Source organism: Xyrauchen texanus, chromosome 7 (assembly GCF_025860055.1).
Source record: "Xyrauchen texanus isolate HMW12.3.18 chromosome 7, RBS_HiC_50CHRs, whole genome shotgun sequence".
NCBI classification, from domain to species: Eukaryota; Metazoa; Chordata; class Actinopteri; order Cypriniformes; family Catostomidae; genus Xyrauchen; species Xyrauchen texanus.
The window spans coordinates 1-17,135 of record NC_068282.1 but is presented as its reverse complement, the minus strand read 5'-3'; the positions used below and the strand labels follow the sequence as shown (position 1 = coordinate 17,135).

Below are 17,135 nucleotides of genomic sequence, written 5' to 3'. Positions count from 1 at the left end.
TCTCAGCATATTAAAATGACTGATCTAATGCTACTGCTGAAGAAAAATAATAATCAAGAACAGTTTTTTTCTCTCGGGTCATCCATCTCATGAACAGTTAAAACTGCCCCATTGAGCAATAATTATATGCAATACACAGTTTAATCTATTTATATTCATCCGACACATCCTCTTCTGCATTATAGCAGATTTCTATTTGTACACTCACACACACACACACACACACACATACACACACTCACACACACACACACACACACACACACACACACACACACACACACACACACACACACACTCACACACTCTCACACACACACACACAATAAACATTGTTTTCCATTAACACAGAACGAGAGGACACGCTGACAGTCAATGCGCGTGTGTTTAGCGCCATCTGGCGTCACAGACAGGAAGAAACTGAGAAGATGGAACCGGAAATCCCGCCTTTAACTGCAGCTCGTAGAGGAAGACAAAATAATCCGATTGGCTGTCGCGTCATACGTCATTGAGTAAAACATGAAACTCTTTATAGTAGAGTTGCTTATAGTTCTTCATTAAACAATTAATTTCACCTACTTTAACTATAGTACAGGAATTTAGTTCAGGTGAGTATTGCGGAAAAGCGTTATAAACTAAAACACTTTTACATTGACTCGTGTTTACAGTTCAAAACAGCAGCGGACTGTGACATTTAATGATTTAGTAAATAAGTGAATAAATTCATGGATAATTCTGAAGAAGATTCGCTTCAGTTGCATGAGGATGAAGAAATAATCGAGGTAATTGATCTGAATGACACAGAACAGACCGCAGGTGAGTGTTTTTCAGTATCAATGCTTCATAAATACTGATGATGTGTTTGTAAACTGCTGTAAATGTGCTCGTTTAATCACAGTTATGGATGTTTACATTGATATTGACTGTGTGTGTTCAGATGATCTTGCTGATGAATTGGAGGATGTGGATGTTGCTGAAGATGAAGGTTGGGAGACTGAAGATGAGATGGAATCAGAACAAGACGACAGTGAACTGACTTTCTCCAAACACAGCGGTGAAAACACACTCAAACATCTGTGTGAAAGTATTTATACCCCAGAGCTTATTGATCATGATTGTGTTCGCAGGTTCAGTGTTTTGTGTTCGTCTGGATCCAGTGACTAACAGTCTTGCAGTAACTGGAGGAGAAGATGACCGAGCGTTTGTGTGGAGCGTGAGTGATGGTGACCTGCTGTTTGAATGCACCGGTGTGTAGAATCCACATTAAACACGTGCACAAGCACTTTATTACATTCACACTCCGTGTAGATCAACAACATCTGTTTCCTGATTCAGGTCATAAAGATTCAGTCACGTGTGTTGAGTTCAGCTGCGACTCAAAGCTGGTGGCATCTGGAGATATGAGCGGACTCATTAAAGTCTGGAAGGTGGAAAACAAGACGGAAATCTGGTCGATGGAAGTCGGAGATCTGGAAGTAAGTCTGAAGCATGTAGACGGCTCTCGGCTTTCTCTTCATCAGGGTTTAATGTATGTGTTATTTCAGCAGTGGTTGGAGTGGCACCCGTGCGCCCGGTCTTACTGGCCGGTACAGCCGATGGAAATCTGTGGATGTGGAAGATTCCAAGCGGAGCCTGTAAGACATTTCAAGGACCCAACTGTCAGGCGACCAGCGGAAAGATTCTCCCTGATGGTGAGACTTGCAGAAATACTGGAGTTACTGAATCTTCTGTGGTTCTGTGTTTTAAGTGTCTGTTATTTGTACAGGAAAGAAAGCGATTGTAGGCTATGAAGATGGAAGTTTACGTGTGTGGGACCTTAAACAAGGAAATGCCATTCATGTCATCAAAGGTGGTTTATACTGTGTTTCACTCACTTTAAATCTCACTTGACTCTGTGTGCTTGAAAGTCCTGCACAGGCATTTGTGTGATATTTGTGCTGGTGTTTGAAGTTTAGGCTGAATGTGTGTGTGGTTTGTTCAGGTCGTGATGGTCATCAGGGCGCACTCACATCGATGGCCTGTAATAAAGACGGATCGCTGGTTCTGACCGGGTCAGTGGATGGTCAAGCTAAACTCATCAACTGCTCCACAGGGAAGGTGAGTGGCGTGTGTCTGCAGCGAGGCTTTTGTGATGGTATTTACGAGTCGTGTTTCTCATATCTTGAGTCGCGGGCGGAAGGGATGGAAATTTCCCTTTTAATGTTTTACATGTTTTACATGTGCTGAATATCTTCTCATCTGAAACGTGCATTTGTTAGAAACATAACTTTTCATTTATGTGTTTTAATAAATTAAATACAGTAAAGTTAATTAATTTGTATGACTAATTGAAGTAATAATCAAAGATTAATGATCAAAATAATTGTTACTTGCAGCCCTACTTTATACATGAACACAACTATGCAGGATGAAAGAAAATCCGACCGAGGAAACATTAAATACACGATCTGTGTCTTGAAGCAAAACGAGTTGGGAACCGCTGATCTGGAGCGTCCAGCAGTATTATGGAGTATAAGGAGGAATATATCAATATTTATTACTGTAGAAGTGTAATCTGAGCTTTGAGTCTCATTTGAGAAGTATTCAAGGAAACACATTAAATATAATCGAGCGTCTCATGTGATCTCTTCAGGTTTTATGCTCATTTTCCACTGAAAACAGTGAAGTCAAAGACTCTATGGAGGAGCAGAATCCCAACTCAGTAGAATCTGTGGGCTTTTGCAATGTGTGAGTAAAATAAAGTGTTTTATAATTGATCAGGATATAAGTGTTTAGTAGGTGTTTAGGTGTAGTGTTGGTTTGCCGTATGTTTCAGGTTGCCTCTGATTGCTGTGGCGTATCTGGACGGCACTCTGGACATTTATGACATGAACTCCCAGAGCATCAGACACCGCTGTAAACATGAGGTAAGAACTGAAGTTACAGAGTCAATCACATATTAGGAGCGGTTGTGCTCATGGGGACCGACTTTGAGTCCTGTTTGGTCCATGTCCCGATCCCGTCTCTCTCCACTATCCTGTATAATAAAGAGAAACTGACAGACTGCAAGAATTCATTCATATGCACAAACATCGACAACCAAAAACACTTTTCTTTCACTCTTGACTCACCATGTCTCACTTTTGTCTTTTAGCTCACACTTTTCTCTGTGTGTGTGTGTCTGTGTGTGTGTGTGTGTGTTAGGTTGGTATTGTGCACCTGCAGTGGGAGGAGGCGTCTGCAGTCGTCAGCACCTGTAATCTCGCTGGGGTCGTCACTCTGTGGGACGCTCGATCGGGTCACATGATGTCAGAATACCGCGGTCATGGTGCTGAGATTCTGGACTTTGTACTCAACAGGTCTGTTAAATTGAGAGTTAATGATAAAGTCAGAGACACTGCAGGATGTTAAATGAATGTTTCCGTTATGTAATTATTGTGTTTAGCAGTGCTAGTTAATAGTGTTGATTAGTTTGTGCTGCTTCATTGGCTGTTTTCACACTGCAGCTGAATGTGGCTTAAATCCTCACATGGGACAGATCTATTTTCTCATCGACTGTGAACCGCAACAACTTTTTGACTTTTTAAAAGTTTTATCTGAGTCATTTTCATTCAGTTAAACATTTGATTACACAGTATGTGCGTGTAAAGACACCTGATGCAACAGTGTTGTTACTCGTGTCACTCGCGCAGAAAACAACGTTTTAATATTTGTTTAAATGCAAACACTGAAATACAAGCAAATCTGAAATAATTCAATCCTAATTTCTAATGAAATGATTTCATTATCCTAACACCTTTGATAAATTTAACCTAACTCCAGAATCTGTTTTGGAGTTTTTATTAAAATGTATTTTAAACATGAAATTATATTTGCTGTTATTGTCATGGATTAACAGCAGTAGTCTCATTCCTCTATCATGAGGACATATTCATTTTCACACCATTTCCTTCATCAGTTGCTATTTTGTTGCAGTTATTGAGTTTGTTCTGTCATGTCACAGAGACGCATCAGTCGCCGTGACCGCTGGAGGGGATCATAAAGCCAAAGTGTTCTGTCTGCAGAGACCCGACCGATAGAGACACCTGCTTCTCCTGCGGCCTGAAACCATTTGAAAACTTTTCCAATCTTTGATGCTTGTAACATCAATGACTGTGTGACTCTTGACAAACGTATCATTGTTTTATCTTCATTAAGCTACATGTAGGTAGAATTGGGACACTTATGATATATATTCTATTTTAAAACACATTGTTCAAGTGATTAGTCGTTTTTCTTTACAGTAAACACTGGATTTATTCATATGTTCAGTGTCCAGACTGTTGAACTGACCAGACAGATTAAAGATCTTCTGTTGTTGAAGAACCATTTGCTTTGTGTGTTTGTGTTGTCTTGTGTTTGTTTGCTGCTGCCAGTTTCATTTTTCTCTTCAGTAAATCATCAGAGGTGACACACAATCGGCAGAATACACTTGACTGACAAGACAAAATTTTATCAAAATGAGTCTTAGGTCACAGTCCGCCATTTTTGGAAAGTTTTGTGTTTTTTTTATTAAAGTCTCCACCTTCAAATGATGTCAATGTTAACATGAAATTCAAACTAAATGTTTTTATGCTCTTTAATGCGTTGTGTCCATTCAGACAGATGCGCTGCCTTGAGTCTCCGGCTTCAAATTACTGCCAGAAAAGAAACGCATGAGTAAACATCAGAGGGGATGTTGAAAGATACAATGCCAACAGCTGAACCTAACGGTTGCCTAAATGTACCTCAGGAAAGTTATCCAATGTCCATATTAGCTCAGAATTACCTTTAGAGAAGAGCAAATTGCTAAAGTTGAAAAAAAACCTGTTACGGTCAGAGATATGACAACTGATGCAGAGCGGAAAACTAATTTCAGAGGATTTAACCGTTCCGGTGCTGGTGGATACACGATAACATCAATAACCCTAAATGATGTTATAAAGAGTCTTTTTTTTTTTTTTTGAACTTACATTTTTATTAATTCTTGACAGAGCAGTTACATGCATCAGCAATAATTATCAAATATGTTACTATTGTACAATCTTGAAAAAAATAATATATTTCAATATTACATTTTGCATTTCTATGTGGTTTCAGCATCACCATACACACACACACACACACACACACACAAAAAAAAAAGGCACTTTTGGTGGTAGAGCAGAGATCCATAAACCAGAACCCTGACTTGTTGGCACTTTACATGAATAACACTTCTGCTGGACTCCATCGTAGACTAAAAACAGATTTCTGAAGTCGTAATGAGTATGTTATCTTTTCCATTTGATACAGTTCCCGTACTTTTTGAGCCCAGACGTTGTAACAGGGAGGCTCTACTTGCATCCACTTTATTGTGATGCAATTTCAAGGCTGCTGTGAACAGAACATTTAAGAGATATGATTTAGCACGTCCTTGCACACTAGCTGGGATAATACCAAGTAATGCGACTGTTGCATCCTTCGGAATGACCTCCTGAAAAATCTGGTTTATAGCCTTGTACACCTCATCCCAGTAGTTTTGTAATATAGGGCATGACCAAAAAACATGTGTATGATTAGGCACTGCTGGCCCACAGTTTCTCCAGCACAAACTTGGAACTTTGGGATCTATTTTAGCAACTACATCCGGGGTCCTGAAATATCTACTAATAACTTTCCATTTATATTCCCACTACGTATTTGAACTTGTAACCCGATGTGCCCCAGTCCACACTCCCTCCCACATTTCGGTCAGAAATAATTTTGTTCGTCTCTGCTTCCCATCTTTGTTTTGTCCGAGTGGGCCCATTAAGATTCATTGACAAAAAGACTTTATATAACTTTGTTATCAGTTTCTTATCCCTTCACCTTTTTGGAATTGAATCAGAGTGTTCTCAATTGGTGTGGGGTTTAGAATTTTTCCCCAGTCTTTATGTGAAGTCAAAAAGAGCGTAACTGTAAGTATCTAAAGAAATCACTTTTCTTGAGATGAAAGTGCCTATGTAACTCTTCAAATGACATAAGGTTGTTCCTGTTGATTAACTGATGTAAAACGTAAGCCGCTGTTCTTCAGCCCATTTTGAAAAACTTTTGTCAGTGGAATTGGGAGCGAAGGATTTAATATGTCCAATGCTTGTCAAAATTGATAAACCTCTTGGCAACTTAAATGCAACTCGTACCTTGTTCCAAATGTTAAGCGTGGTTCTAGTCCACAACGGCAGTTCTTTTATTGGGATATCTAAAAATGACAATACATTTAATGGTTCAGAGCACGTTGTTTGTTCAATACTAAGCCACCTCGTCTGAGAATTTCCTTGGATCCAAGAAATTAAAGGCTTTAACTGTGCTGCCCAGAAATAATATTTTAGAACTGGAAGATTAAGCCCCCCTTCTCCCTTACTTCTCTGTAGTGTTTTATATTTTATACGAGGGCGCTTGCTGTGCCATATGAATTTTGATATTATTTTATCCAAGTCAGTGAATGTGCATTTTGGTTCTACAATTGGTAACATCTGGAACAAATACAATAATCTCGGTAGCAGATTCATGCGAATGGTTTCGATGCGACCGAGGAAGGAGAGGGGCAATGCTGACCACCGCTCCAGGTCTTTCTTAATTATATCCAGCGTTTTACCATAGTTGGCGTGACACAAATCATTCAGTGAGAGGGGAATACTAATGCCTAGATATTTAATACCTTCTTTAGACCACCTAAAACTGCTTTGTTGTTTAACCTCCAGTGGGATATTGCTATTGACGTCCATTGCCTCCGTCTTATCAACATTTATTTTATAGCCAGAAAAATAGCCATAAACAGAGATCATTTCCTTCAAATTTGGTATTGATGATACAGGATCGGTCACATACAATAAAACATCATCCGCATATAATGATATTTTATGTTCTTCTGTGCCAGTCAGAATCCCTTTAATTTCATCATTATCCCTGATGATATAAAGAGTCTTTTGACATCCTTTTTACTGTTAAACTCAAAATGTGATCCTGAGTCAATGCTACTCAAAATGATGGAGCATGTCACGTTTGTTCTTACACACTTAATGTTGATTAATTTTGATTATTTTAAAGCATAGCATAATACACAGCCAACTATAAAGGGTTTCTGCCCAACCTCTAGATCTAATATATACAAATGTACACTGGCGGCCAAAAGTTTGGAGTAATGGACAGATTTTGCTGTTATGGAAATAAATTGGTACTTTTATTCACCAAAGTTGCATTCAACTGATCACAATGTATAGTCAGAGCATTCAAATTTATATTGCAATCTGAAAAAAAGAGTTCTCATCATAAAATCCTCCATGTGCAGCAATGACAGCTTTGCAGATGCTTGTTATTCTAGCGGTCAGTTTGTCCAGATACTCATGTGACCTTTCACCCCACACTTACTGTACATTTACATTTATGCATTTGGCAGATGCTTTTATCCAATGCGACTTACAGTGGGCATTACAGTGGCCTTTTTACAGGGACAATCCCCCCGGAGCAACCTGGAGTTAAGTGTCTTACTCAAGGACACAATGGTGGTAACTGTGGGAATCGAACCAGCGACCTTCTGATTACCAGTTATATGCTTTAGCCCACTACACCACCACCACTCCACTTTTGCACTTGCCCTTTCACCCCACACTTCCTGTAGCACTTGCCCTTTCACCCCACACTTCCTGTAGCACTTGCCATAGATGTGACTGTCTTGTCGGGCACTTCTCACGCATCTTACAGTCCAGCTGATCCCACAAAAGCTCAATGGGGTTCAGATCCATAACACTCTTTTCCAATTATCTGTTGTCCAATGTCTGTGTTTCTTTGCCCACTCAAACTTTTCAAAAGTGTCTTTTTCTTTGCAGTTCTTCCCATAAGAGTCTTCTCTTTACTGTTGTACATGAAACTGGTGTTGAGCGGGTAGAATTCAATGAAGCTGTCAGCGGAGGACATGTGAGGCGTCTCAAACTAGAGACTCTGATGTTCCTCTTGTTTAGTTGCACATCTTCCACATCTCTTCCTGTCCTTGTTAGACTCAGTTGTGCTTTGTCTTTGAAGACTGTAGTTACACCTTTGGATGAAATCTGCAGTTTTTGGCAATTTCAAGCACTGTATATCCTTCATTCCTCAAAACAATGAACTGATGAGTTTCTAGAGAAAGCTGTTTTGCCATTTTTTACCTCATATTGAACTTAAGACATGCCAGTCTATTCCATACTGTGGCAACTCAAAAACAGAGACAATGTTCAGCTTCATTTAATGAACCAAATATCTTTCAGATGTGTTTGATATAATAGCAACTGATTTTCTAGTATCAAATTATAAATGTATCACGATTACTCAAGGTGAATAAGGTGTTGGAGAGATGCTGCTGTCTAGATTTGATCAAAAATGGCTTTTTTCAAATAGTGATGGTGTTTTATACATCAGTAATGTCCTGAATATACTTTGTGATCAGTTGAACGCCACTTTACTGAAATAAAGTAACAATTTCCTTCTAAAACAGCAAAATCTGTCCATTACTCCAAACTCTTGGCCACCAGTTTATATACAGTTGAGTTTACATACACTTAGGTTGAAGTAATTAAAACAAATTTTTTAATTACTCCACAGATTTCACATTAGCAAACTATAGTTTTGGCGAGTCTTTTAGGACATCTACTTTGTGCATGACACGAGTCATTTTTTACAACTATTGTTTACAGACCAATTGTGTCACTTTTAATTGACTATATCACAATTCCAGTGGGTCAGAAGTTTACATACACTAACTTAACTGTGCCTTTAAGCAGCTTGGAAAATTCCAGAAAATGATGTCAAGCCTTTAGACAATTAGCTTCTGATAGGAGGTGTGCTGAATTGGAGGTGCACCTGTGGATGTATTTTAAGGCCTCTTAAACTCAGTGCCTCTTTGCTTGACATCACAGGAAAATCCAAATAAATCAGCCAAGACCTCAGAAAACAATTGTGGACCTCCACAAGTTTGGTTCATCCTTGGGAACAATTTCCAAACACGAGTATCTAGATCCACAGCAAAACGAGTCCTATATGGACATCACCTGAAAGGCTCAGCAAGGAAGAAGCCACTGCTCCAAAACCACCATAAACAAGCCAGACTACAGTTTGCAAGTGCACATGGGGACAAAGATCTGACTTTAGGAGAAATGTCCTCTGGTCTGATGACACACATATTGAACTGTTTGGCCATAATGAGCATCGTTATGTTTGGAGGGAAAAGGGTGAAGAACAGCATCCCAACAGTGAAGCATGGGGGTGCAGCATCATGTTGTGGGGGTGCTGCAGGAGGGACTGGTGCACTTCACTAAATAGATGATGACATCATGAGGAAGGAACATGATGTGGATATACTGAAGCAACATCTCAAGACATCAGACAGGAAGTTAAAGCTCGGTCACAAATGGGTCTTCCAAATGGACAATGACCCCAAGCACACCTCCAAAGTTGTGTCAAAATGGCTTAAGAACAAAGTCAAGGTATTGGAGTGGGCATCACAAAGCCCTAACCTCAATCTGATTTTTGTTGGCAGAACTGAAAAAGCGTGTGTGAGCAAGGAGTCCTACTCAGTTACACCAGTTCTGTCTGGAGCAGTGTTTCTCAAAGTGTGAGGTATTGCAAGGAGGGCGCAGAAGACTGACCTGTCCTCAAATCTCAATCACTTTCACACATTCAACAAAAATAGTGAAAATACATAAGAACCAGTGTGCGCTTGGGTATCTCAGTGAGTATTGACGCTGACTACCACCCCTCGAATCATGAGTTTGAATCCAGGGTGTGGTGAGTGACTCCAATCAGATCTCCTTAGCAACCAAATTGCCCCAATTGCTAGGGAGGATAGAGTCACATGGGGTAACCTCCTTGTGGTCACTATAATGTGGTTTGTTTTTGGTGGGGCACATGGTGAGAATAGCGTGAAGTCTCCACAAGCGGTACGTCTCTGCGATAACACGCTCAACAAGTCACGTGATAAGATGCGTGGATTGACGGTCTCAGACGTTGAGGCAACTGAGATTCGTCCTCCATCACCTGGATTGATGTGAGTCACTACGCCACCCGAGGACTCAGAGCGCATTGAAAATTCCAAATTGGGGAGAAAAGGGGAGAAAATAATTTTTTTAAAGTATTCACTTTTATTATATAATATGAGTCAACGTATCTACATTAGGCTGCATGATAATAAAAACCATTTAGCAAATGTTTGCAGTGTTCAAAATATGGCAAATTATACAGTCTTTTTCTAATTGCACACCTGCACAACAAATGCTAGCTGTGGCTAAAATTCAGCTAGTTGTGTGACATCATTGCATCACTGTTCAGGTTTAAAATCTCAAACATATGTTTTGTTTGGTCAGCTTCTTCTTCTGTATTGGACAATCATCAATTTGTTTCAGCTTTTGTGATTGGTCAAGACTTCATTGCTCCCATCAGCCTGGCCAATTGCAGCTCTGCTCTATCATAGGTACATTTATAAGAGCTGGAGTTACACCTGTTGGATGTTTGGGTGTGATGTTTCAAATAACAGCGGGAGAGTTGAGAAGTTGAAAGCATTGGTGGGTGTTGTGAATTCTTTGACTTATTGTCCATAACTTCATTTGTTAAAGTCTTGGGTTACGGAAAACACGCATTATACACTTTGATGCAGATATGATTCTAACGTAAGTGACGTATTCTTTATTACGCAAGTGGCGCAACCGGAGTTTGTAATGTTTCCATTCACGTGCAGCATCCTTAAGTGCAAGTTAAAGTTATTGACGACGTAATTTCACATCATGATTCTTTGTTTGATGCGGAATGTTTCTGTATGTGTTGCAACTAGTTCTGGCGTTAAGCCAGTATTGCCGCTGTTTGCGATCTGTGTAATTATTAGTTTGTCACATATAAGCACTTGCGCTAGCGCGGCTAGTACGGCTGCTTATATTGCTAATATCTGCAATATTATTCTATATGTTCATTCTACTATATAATACTATATTATAGTTTGTTATCTTTAATATGATAATAACATGGATCACATTATGCAGCGTTAAGTCCTTTTCATAGTTTATATCCCTTGCTTGCTTTATCCAAGCATATATATATATATATATATATATATATATTATATGTTTATTGGTAACTTACTGTTGAATCATAACAGTATGTAGACAAGTTATTTATTTCTGTTTGATTGTTTATTACAGGAACTACCTCAGTTGTACTGTTATGTGTACAAGGTTGAATCTTGCACAAATAAAAGGTAGGAAAGATATCTGATGACTCCTACTCCCTGATCCGAGTACTGTAGTGGTTAAGACCTTAAAAACCGGCATTCAGTGGGGCAATCCCCAACAGTGGGTGAGTCCAAAAAAAATAAAATAAAAATAATAATAATAAAAAAAAATATATATATATATATCAGTTTAATAATCTATTTGATAAAATCTCCTTAGTTCATGTTTATAATTACTTCAAAAGTTACTTTACACTTTCATTTAAACTTCTCAATGAGGATTTTGGGAAATTACAGACATTACAGCAGTTTTGTATTACAGCTGAATTTTCTGCAAAGCTGCTTTGAAACGATGCGTGTTGTGAAAATACAAACAAGTGACTTGACTTCTTAATTGCTTTTTGTATTGAAATATATTTGTGGCAGTTGGTGACCATGTGGCTGGTTTTGATGCAGAGTTTTAATGCACATTTACTCCAGACACTTCTAAAGAGGCTGATGGCTCCTCTTGGCTTCCCTCACAAATGGGTCTCTTGAGTTCTGCGGGATAACCTTTTGCTCTCTGCACTGTCTGGGTTAGGTGAGTTGATCGATCCAACAGTGCTAACAGATGCAGTTTAAGTAAGCTCTCCTGCTGTTCAATGCTCTCCTTTTGTCACTGTTGTCCTTCAGATCTGCACTGGGCAATAATCCTTATCCAGGGGGGCATTTTATTTTCAGAATAAAATGCTTGTTTATAGTCTCAAAGGTTGAAGCCACTTATTAAGTGACCGTGTTGCCACTGGAGATTTTTTGCAGCCGTGTAAAAATGGAGCTTCCAAAACGGGTGTTTAATTATTTTTCCTAACCATTTTAGGTTGTTAATTTTTCAAAAACATTTTAAGATTAAATGTTTTCAGAATATATTGCACAGAAAAAGTTCAATAGAAATTTTTTCATTAAAATGGGAGAATTGGTTCAAGTATCTGAACTTTTCCAAGGCATGGTGTATGTAGGCTTGATTTATTTTCATAGTTTGATCTGTGAGTGCAAATATCCACTTCCAGTATTTACATGCTCTTGAGTTTTTGCAACATTTTCGTTCATATACAAACCTCTGGCTCAATGTGGTTTCTCAAGAATTACTACGGGACCACAATACCCTTTTATGTGGTGTTTGAATGAAGGGTTCATAATTTAATCTCCCTATTCAATGTCATTTTGCCAGAGTTCAGATATGTACTTGGAAAATTCCCAAACTTGCACTTTTTAACTGCTGAGGATTCACTCAAGGGTCGTCAATGTGTGACAGACATTTTTAATGCAATTTTAATCCGTGTCTGGAAAATTGTTTGTTACATTTGACTTAGCATTTAAATATTAAAAGGAAAGTAGTGGTTTTGCTTCCAAAATGCTAACTAATGCTTCTTTCAATGTAAAACATGCCATCTGTGTTTTGCTTTTTATGCTTCAGTTTTTGTTGTGGTCTCATGGTGGTTTTAAGTTGCTTAATTTTCTGGCCAGACTTTATTTCCATTCAGAGTCATTGAGCTCCGTTTCAATATGTTAAACTGAATTTCAAATGTAAATTAGTTCCATTCAATTGTATTATTTATTTGGCTTTTGTGATCTAAAGTTTTGTCATAATTCATGGTTTTGCTGCAAGCTCTTGTTCTTGAGCTACATTTTGCAAGTGTTTTAATTGATTTTGGATTCTAAATTATACATTTGCAGCAAGCTTGTTTCAGTTAATTTAATTGCAAGCCTTTTTTATAGATTTTTATTAATTTTTTTTTTAATTTTCTGTTAAGCTGCTTCTGAAACTGTTGTGACACGTGCAAAACCATTTAAAGTGGCGACTTTTTGTAAAGGGATATTTTCACCCTGAAGTACCACTCATCCATGACCGATGGACTCAGCGGGCAGAAATAATTTAGAAACTGATTTTGAGGATTATCCAATGTTGGATTGGACTAGGATTGAGAGTGGAACAGGAGAATGGAAGCATTTTATGACAGACTTTTGACATTTGTATGAGAATAACCAGTACTGTGGATTGATAAAAACAAATGCTGCACATGCACATAAAGGTACGTTTTTGTTGATCTTTCAGAGACCGATGGAAGTGAGAAACCAATGAGAGTGGTGAAGTATGCAAAGACTGGAACAAGCCGTAGATGAAACGCTGAATTTATAGAGGTAATTACGACTTCCACCCAAATTATGTCCACCCTCATTGCATATCGAATCTGATTGGCTGGATTGTTTCACAGATAAATCTTTAGGACGGTCGGTCCGATTTTGCCAAGCTTGGTGTCATCGAATTCAGAATTCCGTCTGCTTTCATGTGACGAGGAGAGATGAACAGAAGAAGAGAGCAATGGAAATGTAGCGCTGAAAAGGTAGAAGAGTCTTTTGCACGTAGGTTGTGAGTGGTTTAAAAAGTCACATGCACGCCTTTAAGATTTGCATGAATACGACTGTAATGGACGTGGTAATGAACGCATTTTTCACAAGAACGCTGAAATGTTTTTGTAGGAATTGTTGGGTGGGATAAACTCAATCTATTATTATTATTATTATTATTATTATTATTATTATTATTATTATTATTATTATTATTATTATTATCATTTCATGAAACTTATCGGTTCATGCTTGTGAGGAGGAGATTATTTTGTTGCGAGCAGAGCAGACTTGAGTCCAGTAAATATTAAAGAAATTGTTCCAAAAACAAATGCATCAGAAAATAACCGAAGGACTTGAAAACTTTTAAGAATACAAACTGCATCGAATCTTGCCACACATATCTTGAGATGAGACACTTGTTAGGGGCGTTTTGTCCTTTGAAATGAAATCTGCGAAATCCAATAAAGCCCCTTCGCGGTTCAATCGCTGAGTCATCGATTACAATAACAATCCATCAATTCAGATTTCCTTAAGATCTTTTTTTTTTTTTTTTTTTTATTAATCATGCCAGGGTCTTACATGAAATTGTGTCATTGCAGAACAAGAACAGCAAAAAAAATAAAAACGCACAGAACAATTATATATATATATATATAAAAAAAAAAAAAAAGCCAGAGGAAGAAAAAATAATTAAATCCGTATAAGGTTGAACAATGAAAGCATTTTGAGTTGATTGGTGTAGGTTTGACTTTATTTTCAGAGGGAAAAATGCTTGTTGTTTTTATGTCTCGGCCAATTTTTGGGTGGTATAGCCATAAGTGCATATATTTTTTTTTATTCAGCTGTGTAAAAATATAGCTTCCAGAGGGGTTTAATGTTTTTGAAACTGCACATTTTAAGCTTAAGTATTTCAATAATCTAGGTGACTGTTTTGAGATGAGTGATGTATTGCACAGAAAAAAGTTCAATATGGAATTTATTATTATTTTTTATTTTTTTAAATTGGTTAAGGGTCTTGCCTTGGTAATATTCTTTCAAGGCATTCTGCGTGTCGGCTATATACACATTTTTGCGGCGTTTTCTTTCACATCTGGCGCCATCTTGTGGTGTACTTACAGATTACCATAGGTACCACAATATCCAATAATGTGGCTCTGTTTTACTGAGATGTTTGAATGAACGAAGTCTTTGATTTGCGTATTATGCTCTACACTGTCCTTTTTGCCAGTTCAAATGTGCCCTGCAAATACCTAAAGTAAACCAATAATCCTTGCATTTTTTTTTTTTTTTGTACTGGTGAGGAAGGATTCAAACTCCAGGGACCTCACTGTGTAACATGTGAGACATTTTATTTAAAATGCTGTTTTTATCGCAGTCTATAGAAAACTGAAGGTTCTGGGTCAATTTTGATTTGTGTATTTAAAAGTACCGAAATGCTGATTGCTGGCTTAGATTTTCAAATGCCAACTTGTGCTCCTTTGCTATAAACTGCTCGTTTCAACCGAAAACATGCCATCGGTTTTTGTTCTCTTGTGAATGTTGTCACATTGTTGATTTAAGTCACTTCATTGTCTGACCACCATTCATATTCAGTGAGTATTGAGCTCTGTTCAACGTAAATAAACATTCCTTTCAATACAATTTCAAATGTAACCTTGACTTCTATCCAATTGATTAATTTAATTATTTCATATTTTGAAGGTCTTCATTTTGCAGCAATCTTGTGTTGTAATTCATGGTTTTGCAGTGAACGCTTAATTCTCCTGGATTTTGCAGCAAACTCTTGGTATTTTGATTTTACAAGCTCTCGTGGCGTCTCCGTCATATCACTGCGAGCTCTTATGATCAAATTCATGATTTTGCAGCAAGCTGTTCAAATTTATGATTTAACTTTTGAGCGTAATTTTTTTAAAAATTTTTTCTCTTTTCGTGACTGCGAGCTCTTGCGTTCTAATGCTTTCACTGTGAGCTCTTGTTAATTCATGATTGTGCGGTGAGCTCTTGTGGATATGGTGAACTCTTGATGGTATAAAACCCTGTGCTAATCAGATTATCATTGGATTTATCTTTTGTAGGAGACTACTTCCCTGCTAAATTAACTTCTGATTGTCAAAATAAAAAGGCTTTAGGAAAATTGCCTGACAATATTTGGGGGCTTATTACAGGATCCCAAACTGCATTCTGGGGAGGGACTGTGGCTGACTGAGATCCTCATGTTGGCACAAAGAGGAGGTCCATTGATACTTTCTCATCTCTGCTGCAGGAATCTCTATAGTCTTGGTCCGTGGCCACCCTTGTCCAGGCATGTGGGATCAGCAAATGTATTTATGGGGCGAGTTAATATTGGGTTCTTTTGAAATGGCTATTCAAACTGCTTATGGCTCTTTGTTTATGGAAAAATTAGAATTTCTATCATTGAAGTCTTTGTTGTAATGTGTTATAACTATGATCTTGCCATGAAAATAGCTGTTGATGCATGGCAATAAAGAGAAATTATTAAATAAATCTGTATGGATCTTGAAAGCAGAGGGAGAAATGAAGGCTGACTTGATCCCATTGAAGGCAGTTGGCAGGGGGTGAGCAGGCTGCTCTTATCACCAACATAGCCCAGTGCACCACCGGTGGTCTCTGACCTACAACCAGACTACGAAACGAGGGTATTGCAAGGTACAGCTGCTGCATTAACCAAAAGAAATGAAGTCACCAGAAAGCCCCCGCTGCACTAGAGCATGAATTAAAAGACCAGGATAAAGTTTCTCTGGGAGGGTGAGACTGGCCTCAATTTGTTCCATCAACAACTTTACCTTACTTTACCATTTTTAATATGAAATATATGGTATTCATAAGACCATAATACACAAGCGCATGGATGCATGGATCTTCACAACCATGGTTAAAAGTGTGTTTTACATGTTTTCTATAAAACACTATGGCAATTTTTTTTTTATTATAACTTGTAGACCTACTCTAAACGCATGTAAAAACAATACAAAATCTGAATATAAGTTGGAACAAATGTATTACATTCCCTCAGTCCACTAATGTAGCATGACAAATTTAATAAAGCTGAATTAGTGATTTGATGATTATAAATCTCTTTCTGCTTAAATTCCAGTTAGTGTTACTACAGTAAATTTAACGGTGATGCTGAATTCAAATGGTTTCTGCTTCTCATTGGTTCTTGCAGAACTGCACATTTAAGAGTTCGAGACCGGTCTGAGTAAAAACACTTCTACGGAGCCGTATCCATCTACAGAGCCATACAGGTGCATTGGCGGAGGTTGTGAATCTGACCCCTCTAAACTCGATTCTTCAGATGCATTGCTAGTGTTCTAAAACAGTTTTGATGTTGTTCTGCTTTTTCCATTTTAGTTTTCCTTTAATACTGGACTGATGTCTTTGACCCTTGAACGGCGTCTCTGGTTCTCTAGCGTCTGATGCAAGACTGCCGTGTTTTAAACACCATGTCACCTTAAAATGCATGTCGAGGCACCTGTGATCTATTATGTTCCTTGCGCTGCCTTAAGCTTGTTGTTATTGC

At 38.1% G+C, this 17,135-nt stretch overlaps 1 protein-coding gene across 1 annotated transcript; it reads left to right on the top strand.

The window, feature by feature from the left end:
• Positions 1-501: 501 nt before the first annotated feature.
• On the top strand, positions 502-4,361 carry aamp (angio-associated, migratory cell protein). Its single transcript, XM_052130649.1, is given in 12 exon segments — positions 502-816; positions 938-1,054; positions 1,128-1,247; positions 1,336-1,475; positions 1,548-1,569; positions 1,572-1,691; positions 1,766-1,849; positions 1,982-2,097; positions 2,633-2,727; positions 2,816-2,906; positions 3,184-3,338; positions 3,983-4,361. Coding segments are annotated over 12 exon segments (1,227 nt in total). The 5' UTR covers positions 502-725; the 3' UTR covers positions 4,059-4,361.
• The last annotated feature ends 12,774 nt before the right edge of the window (positions 4,362-17,135 follow it).